Source organism: Triturus cristatus, chromosome 5_2 (assembly GCF_964204655.1).
Source record: "Triturus cristatus chromosome 5_2, aTriCri1.1, whole genome shotgun sequence".
NCBI classification, from domain to species: Eukaryota; Metazoa; Chordata; class Amphibia; order Caudata; family Salamandridae; genus Triturus; species Triturus cristatus.
In genome coordinates this window covers 1,069,314,688-1,069,339,344 of record NC_140588.1, presented here as the reverse complement: position 1 = coordinate 1,069,339,344, position 24,657 = coordinate 1,069,314,688, and the positions used below count along the sequence as shown (strand labels likewise).

Below are 24,657 nucleotides of genomic sequence, written 5' to 3'. Positions count from 1 at the left end.
CCATCACCTAGCCCTGCGGATGCAGTTTATTGCCCCTACTGTAAGGGAAACACCCCACATCAAAGGGATTACAGTAGATCAAAGCCCCTACTCCCTGAGACCCGACCGGTCACACACCCCCAGGAATTGGCGGAATACCCTGCTGCGCAATAGCCATCTCCTACTGTGGGTGGGGTGGGAACTTCTACTGTATCTATGTGTGGGATCGGATCTGAACCGGGGCTTCAGGGGAAATTCCCCCCGTACATCAAGGGAATCTCAAGAATGTACTATGTGTAATAAAGCAATAAACCAGTGTATAAGAGACCAGGTCTCAGAGATGCAGTTCGAGCACCTCGTGACGATACCTTGCTGTCTGATCTGATGTGTTCTGCTCCGACGGAATAAAACTTTGTTTCCTGCCTTCCAGTCTACGGCGCCTGCCTCTTTTATTGGTAAATTATCGAGTGGTATGAGAAGCGATTACCGCCGGGCAAATACTTGAAAGGTTATCGACTGAAACTGCCGCTACCATTTAACAATTGGCGTCCCAAACGTGGGGCCCATCAGCGACACGTGGATCCAGTGGGAGAGGTCCCGACGACAGAGTGAACGACTGCAACGATCGGGAGAGCTCCTGCCCAATAGACCCTCGTCTGGCAGCCGATCATCCGAACTTCACTGGTTCCGAGCAGACCTCTCTCGAGTGATCTACGGTCCTGACTGGGAACCATCAGGAGTGCCGCGGCAAATACGGAGAGTAGAGGACGATCGGGCGCTGGAGGCGGAAGACGAGAAACTGTCCACGCGGTCCGGGTAAGGTCGTGATACACGACAAATTGAGAAATAATTGATTGATTGTTTGATGCTTTGGAAATACTAGTATTGCTCATTGATTGTTCTTTTTGAGATATTCGCTGTCTACAAACGGGGAGGAGTAGAAATACTCTCTCTCTCTCCCTTTGCAGATAGTGAAGGGTAGGTAACGCAGACTTTTGTCCCCGTTGAAACCCGTCGTGCCTATCTTTATCTCCCCATTGATTGATTGTCCGAACATTGATTGTTTTGAAGAATAGTGCTTTTTGAGATATTCTCTGTTTGCAAATAACGTAGAATAGGAATATTCTGTCTAGTCTTTGCAAATAGTGAAGGGTAGGTAACGCAGACTTTTGTCCCCGTTGAAACCCGTCGTGCCTATCTTTATCTCCCCATTGATTGATTGATTGATTGTCCGAACACTAGTTATTCGATATTGGTTCTTTGGAGGTATTCTCTGCTTACAAATAACGAAGAATAGAGATATTCTGTCTAGTCTTTGCAAGCAGTGAAAAGATAGGTAGTGCTGACTTTTGTCCCAGTTGAAACCCGTCATGCCTATCTTCTCCCCACTGATTGGTAGTTGGTTCTGCCCGGACCGCTTATTAGAGGTGAACCACCCGGCTCCACTGGAAGGCACCCCTAATAAGGACATGTTCACTAAATATGGACTAGTCGCCGTAGCTTATAGCAAGCTGTGGCATAAATATACCAAGAAGGACCCCGAAAGTCAGTGGCCACTGATGGGATCCTTCGACGACCATAAGATAGAAGCGCTAGAAATAGCTCTGCGTAGCAACAAGACGACGCCTACTATGCTTGACAGTATCGGCATGTGGCGCAAAGAAGCGACGCAACGGAAAAAGAGGGAAGAAGTAAAAGCAGAAAAGGAATTACGAAAGGCAGCTCACCTTGCCGCTAGAAAGTTAGAAGAAGACATAAAGGAGAGAAGGGAAACTAAACTAAGACAGGAGCCCGAAACCTCAGGCCAGTACGCTGTTAGGACCCCTTCTTTGCTCTACCCTGAGTTGTCCTCCAAGCAGCGAACGAATGACGAGTTACTGTTAGGTCCCCCGATCATTTACATGCCCCCTCCGTATGCACCCTCCCAATCAATAGTGCAACACCCACAACCCCCGAACACGAGCGAAAGCAGTACAGGGGCCTCGGCCCTCACGGCCTCCGCGCCGGCTGAGCCTCTTGTGCCGAACCCAACGTCGACTACAACGCTAGACGACCATGAGATAGGAAAGAAAGAGTCCACCAGAATGAATCGATTAACTAAGGATGAACGAGCAGGAATTGACAAGATAGTAGGGACGCTGGTGGAACGAAAAGAAAGTGAGGAGTATATAACAGACGTGTATAACTCGTACACCGACAGCCGCAGACGACACTTCGTCGTACGGCTCTGTTATCACGCCCTGAATGCATATGAGGATAGGTACCACGATAAAGGTCCCGAAGGCTTAGCGGCCCTAAATAGGAAGGTAGACATTGGGGAAGAAAGAGAGGGCGATGTAGCGAACCTCTTCACTCGTACACTCGAGGTCTACCGACACCTTAAAGAACATGGACAGACCACCAAAACAGAAACCCCCATAGCAACTAAGCCCCAGGGAGGAAGGTCCGATGCCATGATGCCCATTAAAGAAGCTGCCCCCTACTGGGTCCCCCCACGGGGTCAGGGAACACACGACGACATCAACCACCAAGATGCGAAGGGAAGGGTTGTATATAACTGGGTCTACCAGCCGTGGGACCGGCAAGATATTTTGACCTTTAGAAAGACTCTACCCGACTTGAGAAAGAACCCGACTGCCTTCTACACTGAATTGGGTACAGCCTTAGGCTCAACGATAATGACGTTAGCAGATATCGACTTGTTCTTTGGGCTATGCCTGCCGGCTGATGTGTGGAAACAAATCCGGAAAGTTGACCACGCTGAGCCGTTCGGATATACCTGGGTACAACTCGATACCATAGATAAACAGCGAGAACCAGGACAGAAACCCCCGAAGGCCATCTTAGAGCTCCCAGACAAGATTGTACAAAAGCTGAAGACTCAAATCCCAGAAAGAAAGGTAGACTGGTCGATAGTGACGGCTTGCCGCCAGAAACCCCAGGAGGATGTGTCTGAATACTTCTCCCGATTCGAGACTGTGTTCTCCGATTACAGTGGCCAAGACATGACCACCGCAACCGGACATCACCTCTTTGTCCAGAATTATGTAAAGGGTCTGTCGCCAGAAGTTTCCCAGAAACTACAGACCAGCGAGAGTAGTTGGGCAGCCTCCAAACCCGCAGCAATTCTCCAGATGGCCCAGTACTACGAAAACCAGAAGAACGAGAACGATAGGGCGTCAGAGAAGAAGAAAAAGGAATTAAAGGAGAGGGTGATGATAGCACAGTTGCAAGGGGTGACCATAGGAAGGGAACCCCCAAAAGAGAGTTACCAACCAACCGCCCCTAGAAAGCTACCCCCTAGAGACCATACACCTACACCCTACAACGGACGGAGAGACTTAGATGGGAATCAATGTGCGTTCTGTAGAGGGTTCGGACACTGGAAGTCCCAGTGCCCGGTCCTTCTGGAAATGAACAAGAATAGGGACCCCAGAGACACAGCCTATGACCCCAGAAATAGAGGACAGGGACGAGGGCACACGAACAACACCATCAACGACAGGCCAGGCAGACCGAACACCTTTGATCGCCCCCGACAAAACCAGTATCAGCAGTCCGACTACGAGAGCACCCAGGACTTCGCATAGGACCGCCAGGGACAAGGGTGGGATCCAGTCGAACTCCGTGTTGACCAGCAAGGTCCTTACGTCACCGCTAAGGTCTTGGGCACAAAATCTCCATTCCTGGTAGATACTGGGGCGACACGTAGTGCGTTATCTAAACGACTGATTCCTAGGGCACCCTTGTCTGGCTCACACGTAACCTCAATAGGCTTTGACGGAACGCCCTCCACTAACCCCTTATCAGCACCAATCTCCTTTGACTTAGAAGATAACACCACTGACACGACCTTTCTGCTCTCCTCCAACACCCCCGATGCTATTATGGGGCTCGATTTGCTAAAACATTTTCGAGCCACCATCAGATGCTCCCCAGACGGAGTTCGAGTCATCCTACACGATAACCCAGATCTGTCCAGACCCTGTCACACACGGCGTATGCTCTCTATAACCGATGCTGATACGTCCCTACTCGACACATTACCTTCACATCTATGGGCTAAAACCGACTCAGATGTAGGGCGCATGGTGATCGACCCGGTACACATAACCGTCCGACCGGATGCAGTGCTCCCAAAGCTTCCACAGTATCGGATATCACCCGAAGGCGAGAAGGCATTGGTGGAAATCATCGAGTCCCTGGTCGAGGCAGGAGTGGTAGAAGAAGTAGTCAGTAATGTTTGCAACAGCCCTATCCTACCCATTGTAAAGAAGCAAGGCGAGGGGGATGAGAAAGCCTACCGTTTCATTGTTGACTTGCGAGAGGTTAACAAAGTAGTCATACCCCAGTACCCCGTAGTCTCAGACATCACCACCATCCTCACCCTGATTCCATCCACTGCCACCATCTTTACTGTTATTGACCTCAAGAACGCATTCTTTTCCATCCCCATCCACCCAGACAGCCGCTACCTGTTCGGCTTCACTTTAAAAGCCCGTTCGTACAGATTCTGCAGGGCACCCCAAGGCTACACTGAGAGTCCCAGTATTTACAGCCAAGCCCTCAAGAGGCAACTGGATGCAGTCCAACTACCCGATGGAGTGGTGTTGATACAGTACGTCGATGACATTCTTTTGGCGGCCGACACCACTCCTCTTGCTGTCACAGCCACCATTCACCTCCTCCGCTTCCTTGCGGAGAACGGTCACAAGGTCTCCAGAAAGAAATTGCAATTCTGCCAGCCCCAGGTAACGTATCTAGGCCACCTACTATCCAAAGACGGGAGGAAACTTACCCCTGACCGAATTCAAACCATCCTAGAAACCCCTGTTCCCAAAACTCAGAAGCAAGTACGATCCCTAGTGGGCCTCACCTCCTTTTGTCGACAGTGGTTGCCAAACTTCAGTCTTACCATAAAGCCTCTGCTTTCCCTGCTGGCTAAGGATGTCCCCTTCCCCCTCCCCTGGACACCTGAATGTCAATCCTCCTTCAAAGAATTACGAGACGCCCTCTGCTCGGCCCCAGTCCTAGGAACCCCAGACCACACTAAACCTTTCTCCCTCTACACCCACGAAAGGGAGGGGTGTGCGTTGTCTGTCCTAACCCAGTCCATAGGCCCTAAGCAACGCCCTTGTGCCTACTTCTCTGCCACTCTCGACCCCGTAGCCAGAGCTTTGCCCGCCTGTCTTCGAGCAGTAGCCGCCGCTGCTGTCTCTATCCGACAAAGTGAGGGGATCGTGCTCTCGAACCCCCTCACGGTATTGGTACCCCATGCTGTTGACACCCTCCTGAACCAAACCAAGACTCAACACCTGACTAGCGCACGACTGACCGGTTATGAACTGACTCTGCTTGCACCCCACATCACATTGAAACGATGCACCACTCTGAATCCAGCTACACTACTGCCTCTCCCTGACGCTGACCCCAATGCATCCCCTATACATGATTGCGTGACCCTCACCGACGAACAAACCAAGAGTAGGGTTGACCTCCGGGATACTGCCTTCCCGGACCCTGACGGAGAACTGTGGGTGGATGGCTCATGCATCAAGCTCCCCGATGGCACCACCTCAGCTGCCTATGCAGTCACCACAGCCCGAACAGTTGTTGAGACAGCCCGCATCACACAGCGATCCGCACAGGCGGCGGAACTAATTGCTCTTACACGAGCTTGCATCCTGGCAGCAGGGACAACCGCAAACATTTACACAGACAGTCAGTACGCCTTCGGGGTAGTTCACCACTTTGGGCTCTTATGGAAAGAGAGGGGATTCTTGACTTCTCATGGCACACCCATCCTGCATGGAGATCTAGTCTCTGCCCTGACCGAAGCAGTCCTCCTCCCCACACGGTTAGCTGTGATCAAATGCCAGGCACACAAGAAGGTGACAGACATTATAGGACAGGGAAATGCACTAGCTGACATTACTGCCCGGACCACAGCCGAGAATAGGTCCACGACCCGTATGTACGTGACCAGGTCACAAACTGAGAAATGGAAGGATGCTAGGGAAACAATTAGGGATATCCAACTAGCCAGCACACCACACGAGTTAACTGAATGGGCCCGGGTGGGATTGAAGGACGATGACGGTTGCTGGCGAACCAAAGACTTGAACAAATGGTTGTTACCAGATTCATACTTGATCCCCATGCTGACCATGGCTCACTCCCCCGCACACATAGGGTCTGCCCCCATGATCGAACTCATCTCTAAAGTCTGGCACAACGACAAAATACCAGACTCAGCCAAACGTCTAGTCCAACAATGCCTAGTATGCCTCCAACACAACCCTGGGAAAGGAACTGCTGTACCCCGGGGAGGGTTTGGGGTCCCCAATCACCCCTTTGAAGTCCTACAAATGGACTATGTCCAGCTAGAAAGGTGCCAAGGTTTGAAGTATGTACTCGTCATTGTGTGTGCCTTCAGCAAGTGGGTGGAAGCCTACCCAACCCATGACAACACCGCTATGACTACCGCAAAGGTACTACTGAAGGAATTCTTCCCCCGATACGGCCTTTGTCGAATTTTGTGGAGCGACAATGGCCCCCACTTCGTAGCCGAAGTTATCCAACTCATCTTAAAAGGGTTGGGTGTAAAACAGAAGTTCCATGCGGTTTTCCATCCCCAATCTGCAGGCCTGGTTGAACGACACAATGCCACATTGAAGCTTAAGATAGCAAAAATAGTCGCCACCACAGGGCTAAGATGGCCAGACGCTCTCCCACTAGCATTGCTATCAATGCGTTCCACCCCCACCAAACACCACTTAACCCCCTACGAGGTCGTCTTCGGGCGGCCCATGAACCTTTGGACTGCACCAAAACCGACATCCATCCACGACGTCCCGGACGTCCTCATGTCTGATTATCTGTACAATCTAACTAAAACGTTGTCTATCATCCATCAGCAGGTGCTGCACGCCATTCCCGATGTTTCCAGGGGCCCCGGGCACGACATCCAACCAGGTGACTTCGTCTTAGTGCGTAACTTCCAGCGCACCAAGAGTCTGGAGCCCCGGTGGACGGGCCCCCTGCAAGTCCTGATCACCACCCGAACAGCTCTTCGAGTGGAGGGGAAACGCAATTGGCTGCATGCACACCACTGCAAGAAGGTATCACCGACCCTGACAACCACGGACAACGTCACCGCCCAAGAGGAACTCCTGAACAAAGACCGACCATCCCTGAGCCGCTGCCCGGATACAGAGACACTTGAATTGATTGAATATCCCGATCCCACTGTGCCATCCAAAGAAGGGTATAACTTGCGACGAAAGGAGAGAACTTCGGCTAAGCAGACCACAGGCTAAGTGGAAATCTCAGAGCGGTAGCCTAGTCACTTCAAAGGCCACCAGGAGAGAAACTAAGCAAAGTCTGTGGTTCTGCCCGCTACCGAGTCTCTCGAAGGTGATGGAAGCGCCCGACATGAAGGTGATGGAAGCAACCGGACGTCCGAAGATCCCCTACAAAAACCCAACGACTGACCGAATGCACAGCTTTAAGACTATAACACTTTTTATTACCCTTCTCTTTTGCCTTCTCCTCATGGTCACCTTCTGGATCATGGAGGAGAACACACCCGCTCATAAGACATTGCTGACCACCGTTCAACCTACCACCACGAAGGAGCACCATCTGATCTCACTTTCACCCCAACTCCGAGAAAGGCGTAAGGAGTTCTGGAATAACTCTTTTGTGCAGTTGCTCCACCAACACAATCTTGCCACCAACGCCACTAACTGCTGGATCTGTGGATTGCTACCGCATGCCACTGGGCACTCAATCCCTTTCATCCCTTCACCTTTTTCTGTCCATGGTTCCTGCCTCGCCTGGCTGATCCTTCTGCAGGAGAGCTACAAGGACAATGCCACTTCCGGCAGAACCATGTCACACTTCTACCATGGGTTCTGGATGAACAAAACTGGTAGAACTTCCGCCCTCTTCTGCCCTCTGAGATCGAACACTTCCTTTCACATGGACATCCCTGCCAAAGAACGAGTTGAAATGCAAGTGTTCAACAATCCAGCCAGACCCACCTTCTCTTACCTCCGAAAACGGACGGCCGCCACCCTAACAGTGGCCCTGTCCGTCATCAACATCACTGGATCTGTATGCCTCGAAGGCCTGGGGGCACAGCTGGTGGGCCACAGCTCCTGCCTCATCACCCGAACATTGGATTCAGTTGACCCACCCTCCTTTGTTGCCTCCCCGAATATGTACTTCGTCTGTGGTACTAAGGCCTACACCTGGCTCCCGAGAGGTTGGGGAGGCACTTGCTACATCGCCTTTGTCCTTCCTCCGACGTATGTGGCCCCAGCAAACCATCACCGACAGAAACGGGCCAAAGACATTGTGCAGGCCGACTCCACCGGAGCACAGTTCATGGACGCAGTCAAAGGCCTTGTTCCACTCTGGGGCCCAATGGCAAACAGCCGTGCCATCCGCCACTTAACCCAGGCAGTCGAAACGGCAATGAACATTACGGCTGGTGCCCTCGCCAACAACACCGCCGAGCTCCAGGCCGTCCGCTTAGTGGCCCTTCAGAACCGCCTCGTTCTAGATGTGGTTCTGGCTGATCGTGGAGGAGCATGCCGCATCATTGGATCCAGCTGTTGTACCTACGTACCAGACAACTCACCCTCAGTCTACAAAGCAATTGAACACCTCCACAGACTATCCACAGAGGTCCATCAAGAGCAAGAAGAATGGTCGCTGGGGAGTTGGTTTCTTGGGGATTCAGTGTCTGCCACCTTTATGTTCGTTTTTTATGAACTGCATCTGCCCTAAGACTTTGAACTTTGAAACAGAGCGGATGAAAGCCCTTTATGAGGTGGAGGTCCGTAGTATTATGGGGATAAATCCGAACTAGACAAGCTGGCGAGATATGTTAAAAGGGAGGACTGTGGAAATTTAGCTTGCAAACTGAACATTATCTGCGCCATCTTGCCTCTCCCCAGCGCCACGCACAGCGAATGCACGGCCACCATTTTAGGCACCCCACTCTCTCCCCGCTCATTGTCAATCGCCAGCGCGGTCCCCTTGGTGCTGCGAGCATCCCCCGCGCGCTGGCCACCCCCGCTCTCTCATACAGGCCATAAACCCTCTCTTTCTGCGCGACCCTGCTACGGAACCACTTCCGACCGACAACCCATACATGGTCATGCCTCTCCTTTGATAACCTCCTTCCTCTGCGCCCCATTGTCTGAACTGGTCCCAGGCCATCACCTAGCCCTGCGGATGCAGTTTATTGCCCCTACTGTAAGGGAAACACCCCACATCAAAGGGATTACAGTAGATCAAAGCCCCTACTCCCTGAGACCCGACCGGTCACACACCCCCAGGAATTGGCGGAATACCCTGCTGCGCAATAGCCATCTCCTACTGTGGGTGGGGTGGGAACTTCTACTGTATCTATGTGTGGGATCGGATCTGAACCGGGGCTTCAGGGGAAATTCCCCCCGTACATCAAGGGAATCTCAAGAATGTACTATGTGTAATAAAGCAATAAACCAGTGTATAAGAGACCAGGTCTCAGAGATGCAGTTAGAGCACCTCGTGACGATACCTTGCTGTCTGATCTGATGTGTTCTGCTCCGACGGAATAAAACTTTGCTTCCTGCCTTCCAGTCTCCGGCGCCTGCCTCTTTTATTGGTAAATTATCGAGTGGTATGAGAGGCGATTACCGCCGGGCAAATACTTGAAAGGTTATCGACTGAAACTGCCGCTACCATTTAACACAGCGGCTGGACTACGGGAACGCTCTCTACGCTGGAACCACAGCCAAGCTACAGAAAAGACTCCAGCACATACAGAACGCATCTGCACGACTCATCCTGGACATCCCTCGCCACACCCACATCTCCACCCACCAGAGAGACCTGCACTGGCTCCCCGTCAGCAAAAGGATCACGTTCAGGCTCCTCTCCCACGCACACAAAGCTCTCCACGACATGGGCCCCGAATACCTCAACAACCACCTCACATTCTACTCACCAGCCCGCCAGCTCCGCTCCGCCAGCCTTGCCCTCGCCACCGTCCCACGAATTCGCAGAGCCACCACCGGAGGAAGATTCTTCTCCTATCTGGCTGCCAAGACGTGGAACTCCCTACCCACCCACCTACGACTGACCCAGGACCACCTCTCCTTCAGGAAGCACTTCAAGACCTGGCTTTTCGAGCAGTAGCAACTCTCCCCCTTCCCCCCCCCCCCCCCCCCAGCGCCTTGAGACCCGCTCGGGTGAGTAGCGCGCTCTATAAATTTTCTTGATTGATTGACTGTACAATCCACTTCTTGCTTCCACAGTCAAACATAACCTCCTACAGACACACACTGGTAGACACATGCAAACATACAACCAGAAAAACACAGAGATACCCATGTATCTACACACATAGACTTATACGTCACCAGAAGAAAACTGCTGGACAAATATAAACACACATCTAAAAATACAGACATACACACGTACTGACAGAAAAACATGCACACAACCATAAAAACAGTCACTTGGATCCAGACACATACTGACTGACACACTTATGTGCATACAATCAGAAACAAGCAATGGCAAAGCCAGCATGACTGAGTTTAACATACTAACGCGTGCAGATTTACAACATCCGCGTGAGACACACAGGAGGAGCCAGCAGGAGCAAACACAGAGGGGTTTACTTGAAAAAGTAGTTCCTCGTATAGTTCAATGCAAGGAGGTAAAATGATACATTCAAACAGCCAATAGCACTAGGTGACACAACAAATGCTCCATGGGGTGAACCAAGATGTGATTGACAAAGCCTCAAGCGAATAGCTGGAAGAGGCTGGCCGAAAAAAGCCAATGGTTGAAAGAGGCGGAGCCAAGGCCCACTGTGTATATTGTTAGCAGTAGGTTTGTTTGATATGCACACAGACCTACACAAACAATTAATCAATCAATCAATCATAGCATTTGTAAAGCGCACTACATACCCGTGAGGGTCTCAAGGCGGTAGGGGGGGGATGCTGCTACTGTTCGAAGAGCCAGGTTTTGAGGAGTCTCAGAAGGTCTTCAGTCTGCCGTAGGCGGATGGGGAGGGTGTTCCACGTTTTTGGCGCGAGGTAGGAGAATGATCTGCCGCCGGTCACTCTTCAGATACGGGGGATGGTGGCGAGGGCATGGTCTGCGGAGCGGAGCTTGCGGGGGTGTAGAGACTGAGTCGTCTGTTGAGGTACGCTGGTCCGGTGTCATGGAGCGCCTTGTGTGCGTGGGTGAGGAGCTTGAAGGTTATCCTCTTGTTGATGGGGAGCCAGTGGAGGTCTTTCAGGTGGGGTGTGATGTGGCTGCGGCAGGGGATGTCCAGGATCAGGCGAGCGGAGGCGTTCTGGATGCGTTGGAGTCGTTTCAGGAGTTTGGCCGGGGCTCCTGCGTAGAGTGAGTTGCCGTAGTCCAGTCTGCTGCTGACGAGGGTCTGGGTGACTGTCCTTCTAGTTTTGGTGGGGATCCACTTGAAGATCCTGCGAAGCATGCGGAGGGTGTTGAAGCAGGAGGAGGAGACGGCGTTGACCTGCTTTGTCATGGAGAGTATGGAGTCGAGGATGACCTCTATGTTTCGTGCGTGGTTGGTGGGTGTAGGGGGTGCTCCTAGTGCCATCGGCCACCAGGAGTCGTCCCAGGCTGAGGGGGTGGAGCCGAGGATGAGGACCTCAGTTTTGTCCGAGTTCAGCTTCAGTCGGCTGTTCCTCATCCAGTCGGCGACGGCCTTCATTCCTTCGTGGAGGTTGGTTTTGACGGTGTGGGGGTCCTTGGTGAGCGGGAGGATCAGCTGGGTGTCATCGGCGTAGGAGATGATGTTTAGGTCGTGTTGTCGGGCGACGTGGGCGAGTGGTGCCATGTAGACGTTGAACAAAGTTGGGCTGAGAGATGAGCCTTGGGGTATGCCGCAGATGATCTCGGTGGCTTTGGAGTGAAAGGGGGAGGCGGATGCTCTGGGTTCTCCCGGAGAGGAAGGAGGTGGTCCAATCCAGGGCCTTCTCTTGGATTCCGGCGTCGTGGTCTTAGTGTGTGGTGGCAGACCGTGTCGAAAGCGGCTGACAGGTCTAGGAGGATCAGGGCCGCGGTTTCTCTGTAGTCGAGCATGATCCTGATGTTGTCGGTGGCGGCGATGAGGGCAGTTTTGGTGCTGTGGTTGCTGCGGAACCCTGACTGGGATGGGTTCAGGATGTTGTTCTCTTCGAGGAAACTGGTCAGTTGTTTGTTGACGGCCTTTTCGATGACCTTCGCCGGGAACGGGAGCAGGGAGATGGGTCGGAAGTTCTTGAGGTCCTTGGGGTCCGGCTTGGGTTTCTTTAGTAAGGCAATGATCTCTGCCTGCTTCCAGCTCTCCGGGAAGGTTGCTGTCTCAAAGGAGATGTTGATGGTTTTCCGAAGGTGGGGTGCGATGGTCCTACTGGCTTTGTTGAAAATGTGGTGTGGGCAGGGGTCTTCCGAGAATCCGGAGTGGACGGTGTTCATGATCTTGATGGTGTCGTCGTCGTTGGTGTTCGTCCAGGCGAGGAGGAGGTTGGTGCGGGTGGTGGTCGTGGGAGCCGGGGGTGTCGGCTGTTGCCGGGGTGGTGACGGCATCGAAGCTATCGTGGATGTCTGCGATCTTGCAATGGAAGAAGGTGGCCAGCGAGTCGCACAGGTCTTGTGACGGTGGGATGTCGTTGGTGTTGGAGCTGGGGTTGGAGAGTTCCTTCACGATGCTGAAGAGCTCTTTGCTGTTGTGTGCATTGTCGTCGAGGCGGTCTCTGAAGGCGGTCCTTTTGGCGGATCTGATGAGTTGGTGGTGTCGGCGGGTGCCGTTCCTGTGGGCTGTGTAGCTTTCCGGTGTTCTTTTGCGGGTCCAGTTTTTTTCTAGTTTTTGGCAGGTTCGCTTGGAGGCCTAGAGGTCTTCGGTGAACCAGCTGGCTCTCTTGCTGGTGTGGGTGTTGGGGGGGTTTCTTGAGCAGGGCGAGGGTATTGGCACAGTCGTTGATCCATTGTTTGAGGTTGCGGGCGTCGGGTCGGTTGGGTCTGCGGGTGGGCTCTGGGTGAGGGCAGCGGTTAGCTGGTCCTCGGTGATCTTGCCCCAGCTGCGGCGAGGCATCTGCTGGGTGCGGTGGTGTGTAGTGGGTTTCTGGAAGGTGAAGTGGATGCAGCGGTGGTCGGTCCAGTAGAGTTCGGTGGTGCGGTCGAAGAAGACGTGGGTGCTCGCTGAGAAGATGTGGTCAAGCGTGTGGTCGGCGGAGTGTGTGGGTGCTGTGACGAGTTGTCGGTGTCCGAGGTTGCGGAGGTTTTCGATCAAGGTGGAGGAGTTGGGGTCGTTGTTGTTCTCGAGGTGTAAGTTCAGGTCCCATAGGAGGATGTAGTCCTTGAAGGCGAGGGCGTGTGTGCTGACGAAGTCGGTGATGGAGTCGCTGAACTGCGGTCGGGGGTCGGGGGGGTCTGTAGATGAGGGTGCCTCTGAGGGTGGTGTTGGGGTCGGTGCAGGTGTTCGGCGGTGCGAAGGGTGTTGTCGGCGTGTGTCGAGATTTTGAGAGTGTTTCTGTGGACGATGGCAATTCCTCCTCCTATTCCATTGGTGCGGTCCTTGCGGGTGATCTTGTAGCCTTCCGGGATGGCTACGGCGATGTCAGGTGCCGAGGAGGGAGTCAGCCAGGTCTCCGTCAGGAAGGCAACGTCTGGGGCGTTGGTGTCGAGTATGTCCCAGATTTCGACAGCGTGTTTGCGGGCGGAGCGGGTGTTGGGCAGGATACATCTGAGGAAGTTGGTTTCCATGTTGGGCAGGTTGGCAAGCCGGATGCTGGTGAAGCTGCAGTTCCGGCAGGAGAAGGGTCCTTGGGTGCGTTTCGGGGCAGCATGGCAGCAGGTGCGAGATCATCCGGCGTTGAGTGCGTGGAGAGTGCTGGTGTCGTAGCGGAGGCGGGCGTCGTGGTGTGTGCGGGGGCTAGGGTTCCTGACGCTGGGCGCGGACAGGCGCAGACGGGCTTGCCTTAGGCGCGCCTTCGGCACGCCAGCGGTACGGCCGCGCAATGTCCGGCATATATGGGGAGGTGGGAGGGAGGGATGAGCAAATGGGAGGCGGGATCAGCGAATGGGCAGTGGGCAGACAGGGGGGCGGGGCCGCAGGGTGCAGAGCGGCGTGGGAACCGAGTGGCACAGAAAGCAAAATGGGGCACAAAAGAGGGGGAAAACAGTGGCACAGAAGCAAAAAACGAGGCACAGAAGAGGGGGAAAACAGTGGCACAGAGGCAAAAATCGGGGCACAAAAGAGGGGAAAAACAGTGGCACAGAGGCAAACAAGCATTGGCATAGCCAATAGTTCTTGTGTTCGGGACCTTATAAGTGTTTAGCCATGCAACAGTTGCATAACTAAAAACTTATAAGGTCCCAAAAGCGAGACCTATTAGCTATGCAAAGCGGCCATGCGGCCGTGAAAGTGATCGCGATCACGATCAAACATCAAAGCGGCCGTGCGGCCGCGAAAATGAAAGTAATCGCGGTAAAGCGCGGCGCGCGCGCCCGCGCACATGCACTATAGCTCTAGGCTGGCCTGGTAGTACTTTTTGGAGCCCTCTCAATAAGCCTCGCCAGACCAGCGCATGCGTTGGGTCAGGCGAGACCTAAAAACGGGGCAGAAAATAGGGGGAAACAGTGGCACCGAAGAAAAAAATGGGGCACAAAAGAGGGGGGGAACAGTGGCACAGAGGTAAAAAACGGGGCGCAAGAGAGGGGGAAACAGTGGCACAGAGGCAAAAAAAACAGGGCACAGAAAATGGAGGATGAGCACACTTACGAGCGAGTCCTTAGCAGCGGCAGCTGGGGCTGGGGCACACAGGCGGAGCTGTGCGGGGGGAGCGACCTACCAGGACTGTAAGAACACGAGACACACGCACACGATGACAGGTAAATGCATTCATACACAGTTATCCCAGAACACTATACACACACACAAAGGGATATGATGACAGGTACAGAGATGTATTTTTACAAACACAGACACCCAAGAACGCACATATACATACACAGGCAGACACACATGCGAAGGCTAATATGCACACGTCTGCAACTAACAGAAAAACATGAAAGTCGGAGGGAGGCTGCTGAGTTCCCCTAGCATGGTTTGTCTCGATAAGTGGTAATTTTGGGGGTGTGAACTAGGTGTCCTTCAAGAAACTCATTAGATCTTGCAGTCCCGCCATTGCAGAACATAGATTTGTCAACATTCTTCAAGGAAACCATTATTAGCAGGAAGGTATTGAACCATGGAGAGCCAATGGTTCTGGGTTCGTGCACAACAGTAGTAAGGGAATTACATTCTGTTTCATCAGGCCATGTGTACCATCAATAGCACCAGCAGCTGTAAAGCTTCTATTTTCGCCCGGGACTGGGGCTGGCAATGTCATCAAACTTTGCAGCCAGACACGGAATAGGCAAAGACATACCTGTGATGGTGCAACGTGCACTCAGCAGTAGAGTTAGCGGAGTGTCATCATACCCGGGTATACCGTCAGTGATAAACGTAAGGTTGGGGCTACATACGAACAGGCACTCTCTGTCTGCTGGGGCGGGAGTGTGCCAGGGCCAAGAGGGTGCGGGTTGCCTGGTTAGGGCTGATATGGATGGGAGGGAGCACTAATACTGACAACCACAAGAGCACATTTTGCAGTCATAGAAGGTTAAATTGATAATTTGATGGCATGGTACCAGTTGCTTCAGTTATGCGCATTTTCCTTGGCAGTTGTCAGCGAACATTCAGAATGCAATGTTGGTGGTTAGCCTGTTGTCATGCCTTGCAGAGGTGTTTTAGCTCAGGCATGGCCAAGCATGGGTTAATGCCTGTGGTCTCCCCTGGGATTCATGTTAACACGCAGGTGGAGCAGCAGAACTTAGATGGGCTTGGGTCTGACCTCTGGTTACAGGTGCAGATCCTGGTAGGTTCACTTAGTATCCCGTCCTTGAGTTCAATGAAACGGGTACCATTGATTTGAGTAACGGTAACGGGTAATTTCTCCCGCCCTTCTGCCTTGGCTGGCAGCTATGCAGGTTGTGGAAGTTGTCATCCAACAAGGGCGATATGGTCCATATAATTGGGGGAAACCCCTGGGTTAAACACAATTGAGCTACAAAGTATTAGGAGAACACTTAAAAAAAAAAAAAAAATTATACTTTGGTTCCCCTCTGGGTCACTCTGTCCTGTCTGCTCCCTGGTATACTAGCAGAAGTTTGGGAGGGCAAGGCTTCACATAGGGTGGTGACTGACGGAATGCGATGGACATACTCCGACTCGGCTAGACTCAGATAATTGAGTGAAAGAGGAAGTAAGGCGGGCTTGTCAACTCTTACCTCCTCCTGCATTGGCACTTCCTGGCAGGAGTCGCTTGTCAAAGGTATTGCTCTTCAGCCAGGCAATGGCAACATAGGACCAACGCCTAACTATTGGTTTTAGGTCATATCAGTAAAAAATCCAAGGGGAGTTTAGAAAGGATGGGGGGCACCTGTCCAGAAGGGGCATGCTGGTCTCCGGTCCTGTATGGGCTAAGACTTGTTTTGGCTGGACCGGGAGAAGCCCGGTATTCGGCATGTTGTAAGTAAAAAGGCCTACCTTGGTGGGGGGCCCTGGTAGTGACAGTGGCCACCCCCAGAGCTGTGGAGGAGTTACAGGGCGATCCAGAGTCTGCAAGTTACCAAGGGGTACTTCGTGCAGCAGCACAGCGTGGTGCTAAGCCAAGGATACCCAGGGATGTCTTAGCGTTGTCCCCTGGAAGAACTACGGCGCCCGTTAGTCCTACGGCCGGTTGTGGGTCTGAGCAACCGGGGGCTGCCTGGAACGCTCCGCCCACCTTTTTGGGGGGCGTGAGTAAGGAAGTGGACTGGTGGACCACTAATGGGAGGGGTGGCCCCTCCCAAGTATTGGTAATCACCGATTGGCGACGGCCACGGTGTAATTTGGCTTATCAGACGGGCAGGCGGCACAAGGGTTGGCCTGCCCTGGGATCGCCCGTAAGATAACCCACCATGTTGGCATATTTGTTATGCAAATATAAACCTGCAGCAATTTTCTCCACTAAAAAGGTGTCGTGTGGTTTATTGATGTATTGTGCTGCATGTAAACTGACTACGGTTGCCGATATTGCCACTAAGGTAAATGCATTCATACACAGTTATCCAGAACACTATACACACACACAAAGAGATATGATGACAGGTACAGAGATGCATTTTTACAAACACAGACACCCAAGAACGCACATATACATACACAGGCAGACACACATGCGAAGGCTAATATACACACGTTCGCAACTAACAGAAAAACACACACAAGAAAAACAAACGCACAACGAAGTGACACACCCACAGACAAACTAACACACCCCCGAACTCTCAAAACACACACATACAGAAATCCCACCCCACCACCAAGATACACGTCGGACACCAGCAAACTTCCCAGACACTCGCGCAGACAATAACACAAACGCCACCACGCACAACACACAAATATATAGCTATATTCAGCACACACAATAACTTACTGTGTTGTCATGGAGAGAGGCCGGTAGTTGTCGTCGCACAGCCCTGGAAGCCTCCTGGGCAGCAGGGAGAACTGTTCATTTCGAACGCTGCAAGAGACGAGAAAACAGTTAAACAAGTGGCTAAGGAGTGAGAACCGGAAGTGCCGAGGGTCACAGCCTGCAGTGCACGCAGCCGGGATCCAACTCTACGGAAACGAGTGCCCTACCCCTCCTGCAGGCTACGCCCGCCCTCCCCCAGTGGCACAGCACCCCCGATGAGCTGCGGATGCTGGGGTTCGCCTCCTCTTACCGCTCACGCTCCCTTCTGTTTTTCTGTAGTTTATGTGACCACAAGTCGCCCAGAGAGGAGGAAGTCCCGCTGCTGAGGCAGCCGGAGTCGCTAAAGCGGTGTCTGCGGCTGGAGCGAGGCCTGCTCCGGGGGTCCTTCCTGGGGGTGGCAGGGGTCTGGTCAGTGCAGGGGTCCGGGGTGCTGGACTCCCGGCTAGAGAAGCAAACACTCGTGGGTTGTTGGGTGGAAGCGGTGTTATTTCTTGTGAAACCGCGGGAACTCTTTCGCAAGACTCTGCTCCAGGCACATAAGAAAGAGGTCACATGGTGTCTGCCTCCAGTGCCAGGAGTTTGGGACTGAGCCGAGGTTCTGTACGCGTCACTGAAAACCCCCCAGATGCCAAATATATGTATTCCCCATTCTGGTGGCCCTGCAGCGTCCTTCGACTTCCTGTCCATTGACATGAGCGAGGAGACCGCGGGCCCCAGTGCAAGAGAGGGAGATATATGTCCCCAGGGCCACGGGTCGGTACTAGCGGACAGCCGTAAGTGGCATACATGGGACCTGGTGTCACTGCACCTGCTTTACTAGTGGTAGCTGCATGTCTCAAAGCTCCTGTTTCCACCCGCCTTTCCCTCTCCCATCTCCGCGCCCCTTTAACCCCGCCCCTCCGTGTCTCGTGCGTTCCTGACCCTCACTTGTCTTCACCCCTGCTTCTTTCTCCCACCTCACGACCTTTAACCGCTCTACTCTCTTCTCTTCCCCTCTTCTTACTCCCAAAACTCCTGTGTTCTCTCTCTCCTGTGCCCTCAACGCCCCCCCCCCCTGTTCGCCCGCCCCCTTCTCTCACTTGTGCATCTTGTCTTCGAACTCCTTCCTGTCGCTCTTTCATGGACAACCTGCCTCATTGCTGCCCCGTTCTCCCCATCTTCCCTGTCCCCGTTAGTTCGTCTGTATCTCCTTTCCTGCCACTATTTCCCAGGGCACGAGTCGGGGGGTACACGCAGGCGGACGGCGTCCACCCGGCCTGGAATGTGGGCAGGGGCGTAGGAGACACTAAAATTCTGGGGGGGGACAGGGACAACTTTGTGCACTTTCCAGTGACCCTATACAAATCACCGCTAGTTAAACAAATACAATCGCATACTTTCGAAGTGAAATATTGAAAAAAGCAGGCATGTAGTCACAGTTTGCATGTATGCTTTATTGTTATTTACATTCATATAGTAATGAGACCAAATGTTTAAAAAAAACATATATATGAATCTTGCATCTTAATGCACAAAGCAAACAAAGGCCGCTGACTTAGGGTGGGGGTGTCGTGTTTGCAAGTGCATTATGGTTTGAAAAGTACCTGCTGCTGCATTCCTGGTCTCCAGCAATTTTCAGGCAACAATAAAAATGTGAAGATAACTTTGGTGATTAATGTTCTTTTTTTGAGAGAGATCGAAGGCTTGTCTAGTGAATGTTTTAATTCAAAAGGCCAGTGAGTTACTGCTTTTGTCTGAGATATTCTTTTGGTATTTGAAGTTTATAAGTTAAAATCCTAACATTGAACAGTGAGCTATTAACCGTCATCAAAGAGCTGCATAAAAACTTCAATGTATAGATTAGAACGTTATGATTTTTCCCCAGTCTTTCCCTATCCTAATGTTGGAAAATGGGTTCATTAGGATACAAATCAATTCTGATTATTGAAGAGAACCCCCCAACCATGGTGTTATGTTTTACATTCTGAGTTTGTGTTTCTCTAGTGTTGCAAAGCCGCCCTGGGCACTCCCCAACTTTTTGCTGACTGGTACTGGTGGTACCTGACTGACTGACCCTGGCCTCTGCCTAAACAGCCAGTGCTATTCTGAAAGAGGCACTTAAAAATACAGTGAAAACACCTACATACACTAGGGTTCACTATGGGTTAGGGCACCCCTATGATTGGCATGACCTCTCCTATAAGGCCCCAGTACATAATAGGGCAGGGGGATTAGAACTACTTTTAAGTCCCTAGAATATAATAAGGCATGGCAGTTTAGAGGCCAGCAGCCCTTTCTGCGCTTGCATGTGTGCACTGCTGAAGCCTGAGGTCAGTTTAAAAGTAGCCCTGTGTTATAGGGCTGCTTTTAAAATGCAAATTGTGCCCAAACTCGACTTTTGGGTTTGGGGAACTTACAAATTGATCAACTACAATGTTGGGGCAAAATTAAGTGGAAAAATGTTTTGCACTTAACTATGGCTGTATCATATTTGCCACATAATACATCATCTGCTGCATAATCTAACGATTTCCTCCAAAACAATTTTGTAGCTCAAACGGATCCCAAATTACTAAAATAAATGTGACTTGTGTTGCTGTGAAGTTTAGGGCCCTTTGCAAAGGTTAGTAAAGAAAACAATTCCTAAGAAAACAATTGGTCCCAGACACTCCTAATGACACTCAAGTTAATACCTGTAGGAGAGTGTAGTATGCAATCAATTCATACAACCGAAAATTTATAATGTAAAGGCACATTCAACAGGGAAATCTCATAGATGAGACACCAACCAAAGTCAATTAAATTGCAAACATCAATTTATTTCCCGCTGAATCATATTCATAAAATGCAAACTTAGGGGCTGACTACGATGGCAGGCGGACTTCAGTACCACCGCCATCGAATCGGGGAATGGGACCGCTGGCCTTCAAGGTGGAGGCCCCACGATAGGCATTACAATGCGACTGCCACTACGGTGTTCGCAGTGCCTATCTTTTACATTGCAGCAGGTGCTGCTGGCTGCATCATCCGCCGCAAAGTTAAAAAAAAAAAGGAACATGTTAAATATATCGGTGCCTGCCACATGGTGCAGTGATATGTTGTGGGGCATCATAGATGCCCCCCAGGACCCATGTCTGGGGGCCAGGGGTAAAGGGGCCTGCTACGGGCCCCCAATGTCCCTTTCGCCAGCATTTCCATGGCAGGTGAACCGCCATTGATAAGCTGGCGGGTAAGGGACATCGTAATCCCTGCTGTGGTGCATGGTAGGCACCACCAGCATTGTAGGAACCACGAGCCCCTCCACCACACCGGCAGGCTCAAGAAGCCCGTCGGGTGCGTGTTGGTTGGTCTTTCCGACCACCAGGTAACCACCCGCCATTGTAATATGTCGGGCTGTGATGCAGTCACCAATGGCGGTGGGACCGCCACCGACGGGGTGACGTGGCGATCCCACTGCCATTATAATCACCCCCTAAGTTTGGTGTGCATGAAAATCCTACATTGCCAACCCCTGGCAAGTTGCACTGCTAGTGCTGGAAAAAGGCCAATGGAGGTACCAATGGGTGAGGTGGACTGGCCTCAAGGGTCTTGTGACCTCAGTGACAGATTCACTGTCGATCTAGGATGTGCTTCTTCATATGCCTGCCCGTAAGACTGGAAGTGAACTGCAGTATGGATTGTGGTGGACAGGTCCACCTGCGGGTGCTAAGACACCTGGGCTTCTAAGGTCTATCGGGCCTTCTAAGGTGTAGCATCGGAATAAGCTCTGTCAGGAGTGTGGTATGGTGAACTGGTCATGAAGCTCTGAACATGGTTCTCCAGTTCCAAATTCAGCAGCTCTGGCCAGAGTGCCACATTCTCTCCCACACTGAACACCATACTGCCCCACTGAGAGAAACTCGCACTGCCTTCAGCACAACTCAATTGTGCTGCAACTAAATTCAAATTATGCACTAGACAACAGTAAAATGCTGCCTGAAAAAAAATGAATAATACCCTGGAAAAAGCAAACACTCATAGGGAATGCAAGAATAAGCACAGCATGTGAACTGTAATCAGAAAAAAACATGGTTACCTTAACGGTTTTAAACTCATTATTCAGAAATCAGTAAGTGATTTTGCCTGAAAAGTTCAAGACATGGCTACAGGACCAGGAAGGGACCCCTTTCAATGTCCATTGCTTATATCCTTTCAAAATGTATGCAGTTTGGTTTAAAAAAGACCACATCCCCAAACACAGAGCCGCATTTTATAAGCTAAAATAATTAAAAAGTTGAAAACGATCATATTAAAGGTTTCCACTCTACCCATCAATCAGGTATTGCAGTCCCTTTAGGAATGGCGCACTTACCCACCCTGGGAAAACAATGTTGTTCAAAGAAAGAAGATAAAAAGAAAGTAGCGCTTTCACTGGCAAACTCTGTAAAGTGGCGCTAATGTGTGTGGGTGTAAATAACAGTCTGGCCTGTCTGCTGTCCACTCTGTATTGCTTTATTTAGGTATTTAACTATTTTTTCTCTCCATTCCGAGGTTTTTCTTTTCAATAGAAAACGGTCAGAAAATGAGGACATGTACAGCCAAAGTGTTCAGCCATTTTTGGATCAATTTCACAGGGGAACAAATAAAGAAAAGGAGAGGCAAGAGAGAGTACATTAAGAGCTGCCTCTTGAAATCAGCACGTAAGCAGGAGCGAGACAGAGACAGAAAGAGATGGAGGAATAAAGAGAGGAGGGCAGCCGCCAGAGGCAGGTCAGGAGTAGTGGACACGGTCCTTGCCATGAAGGAAAAGAGACAGCGTTTATTTTTTCTCCATTCTCTGCCCTTCCCAGAACGGCTGAGCCTTCCTGTAGCATAACAAAAGGCAGAGGGCGGGTGGCCTCTGACTCCAGGCAGCTCAAGTGCATGGCCATTAGGTAGCGCTTTCGCGTGCTAATGGCCCTTCGAGAACAGAAGGGAGAGGGGAAATTCCTTTGTCCCCTCGTCCCCCCCACCCTTGTCCCCCGTGTCCCCCCCACTTCAAAATCTGGGGGGGATATATCCCCGCGTCCCCCACACTTCCTACGCCCATGAATGTGGGCCCCACTGAATAACGTGCTGAGCTCGTCCCGGTGTAATGATCAAACACCGGGACACTCTCAGCAGCGCCTGCACGCTGTCTGCTTTCCATCGGCAACAAGCATTTACAATGCAATCGGTCTCGCAATGACATTGTTTTGAGCTATTGGCATTATAAATGTTATTGTTTTTTTCCCTTCGTGAAGCATTAATCACTAATCAAATGGTGTAATGCAAAATGAGTGACGAAAAGAAAGAAAACAAGAAGCCGGGACCTCGGAGGGTTCTTGTGGGCAGGAATTCACTGTTGTCAGCGGGGAAGTGGTGTGGGGGAGGGCACTGGGACATTAACATCGGCACTGCGAGCGCGGGCAAATGAGGCAAACACAGGTTTTTTAGTGTACAAGAGCATTTGCCAATACAAAAGCAGCCCACATTTCAGATGCTGACTGCTGGTATCAGCACAGACCCTCCACCATTAACTGCTGCATTTGAGCAGTAAACCTGCAGCCTTACACCCTGAGCACAATAGTTTGCTTTTGCCATTTTCAGTTTAAGGAAGAAAGTTAGTTTCAGGCGCTGTAGTTGTATGGATTGATTCGCTTTCATTCTTTGGTTTGCTAGATTTTCTCTTCCCAGAATCTTGTGACTGAAACCGCAGGCATTGAGTGGCATAGAGTAAGGTCCCTCCATGATCTCACACTTTCTCCCATAGGAACAGCCGACGACATGCCACCGGGACTCCACTTTGCCATTCCTGACCTTATCACTTATGAATTATTGTGACGTGTTTTCTCAGATTAATTTAACCTAAGTGAACCAAGAACGCAAATCTCAGAATGTTCTCATTTGTGAAACTGAAAGACGGTACTGGAAAGGTTGGGTTCTGATGACATGGAGCTATCTAGTCACCATACCTCCTTTGGGATATTGCTCGCAGGGGGGGTGGACAAAAACTAGAAGGTACTTGCACAACATGGGAATGGCATCCCATAAACCTACGCAAAAACATGAAGACGCTAGGTATACATTTGCTCTTTGGAGGCTGAGTAAAAAAGAAATATTAGAACGCTTTTGCGGTTTCAAAATATTTAATTAACGATAAAACTGATACTCTTTTCGATGTAATTTACCTTTGATTCCAGTTATATGCAGGGCAGTGAAATATGAACCCGTTTCATGTGGACGGTCACGTGCACACTGTAGTTTCCCCGATGGAAAGATAAGGGATTGTGTAGGTGCATGGTGGCCATTACCACAACTCTGTACTTACTGCTGCACATGCATTCCTGTCTTCTCCGTATACTACCGGAACACCCCTCCGCCCCCCTGGGATCGACAGATACGACCCACATTGGTGGCAGGTGGCTGGCTAGAGGTGTTTCACTCTAGAATGTGCTTTGAATTCGTTCCCACCATGTCGCATGTTCGTTCGTTCCATTTCATATCTCAGCACGACTCCCGAAATCTGAAATGTGACTGTTATGATACTGATTCTTGCTTCGAGTCTCATGGTAACCTTACAATATTATGCATTACTGAACACTGTTGTAACGCCCGTGTTATTTGGATATGAGAAAAACCTCTAATAAAAAGCATGCTGTTTTAAAAAAAAAAAAAGTAACAAGCATAGTTATTGACTTTTTCACCTCTAACACGAGAAATAGTAACATTCTTGAAACACAATTATGGAGGAATCGGTGTTGTCTGGTTTTGGCTGAACTTTCCAGATCCTTAAAAACATGATCCGTCACGTTAGCAGCGTGAACTGCTTATGGGGAAGGGAGTGATCCGCTTGAGCGTTCAATGCTCGCAGATCATCACGACAGCCGTAAACCAAGCCATCCAGTCGGGAGGGGCCGCCTAAAAGGCTAAAGGGCGGCAACCAAAAAAGCTCATTTCCAATGGCAGGCCACCGTTTAGCATAAACGGTGATGCCAGCCAATGGAAATGAGGGGCGGGGCTTCAAGCCCCCCTTCTGAAAGTCCTCATCCACCATATATCTCGCCAAGCAAGCAACGCATGCGCGCTGCAACGCTAGGCGAGACCTAAAAACGTG

General features: G+C 51.1%; 1 protein-coding gene across 3 annotated transcripts in view; it reads right to left on the bottom strand.

Annotated features, from left to right (window-relative positions):
* LOC146829685 (arf-GAP with Rho-GAP domain, ANK repeat and PH domain-containing protein 1-like) overlaps positions 1-24,657 on the bottom strand; it is a 399,658-nt gene that overhangs the window by 236,821 nt on the left and 138,180 nt on the right. The window contains exons 1-2 of one of the 3 annotated variants that reach the window (XM_085608375.1): positions 17,815-18,431; positions 17,526-17,612 (exon numbers count right to left, since the gene is read on the bottom strand). In XM_085608375.1, the coding sequence (XP_085464501.1) occupies positions 17,526-17,612; positions 17,815-18,257 (530 nt within the window). In that variant the 5' untranslated portion in view covers positions 18,258-18,431. Of the gene's footprint in view, positions 1-17,525; positions 17,613-17,814; positions 18,432-24,657 lie in introns of those variants that run through there. The other 2 variants (XM_085608377.1, XM_085608376.1) reach the window with 2 other exon arrangements.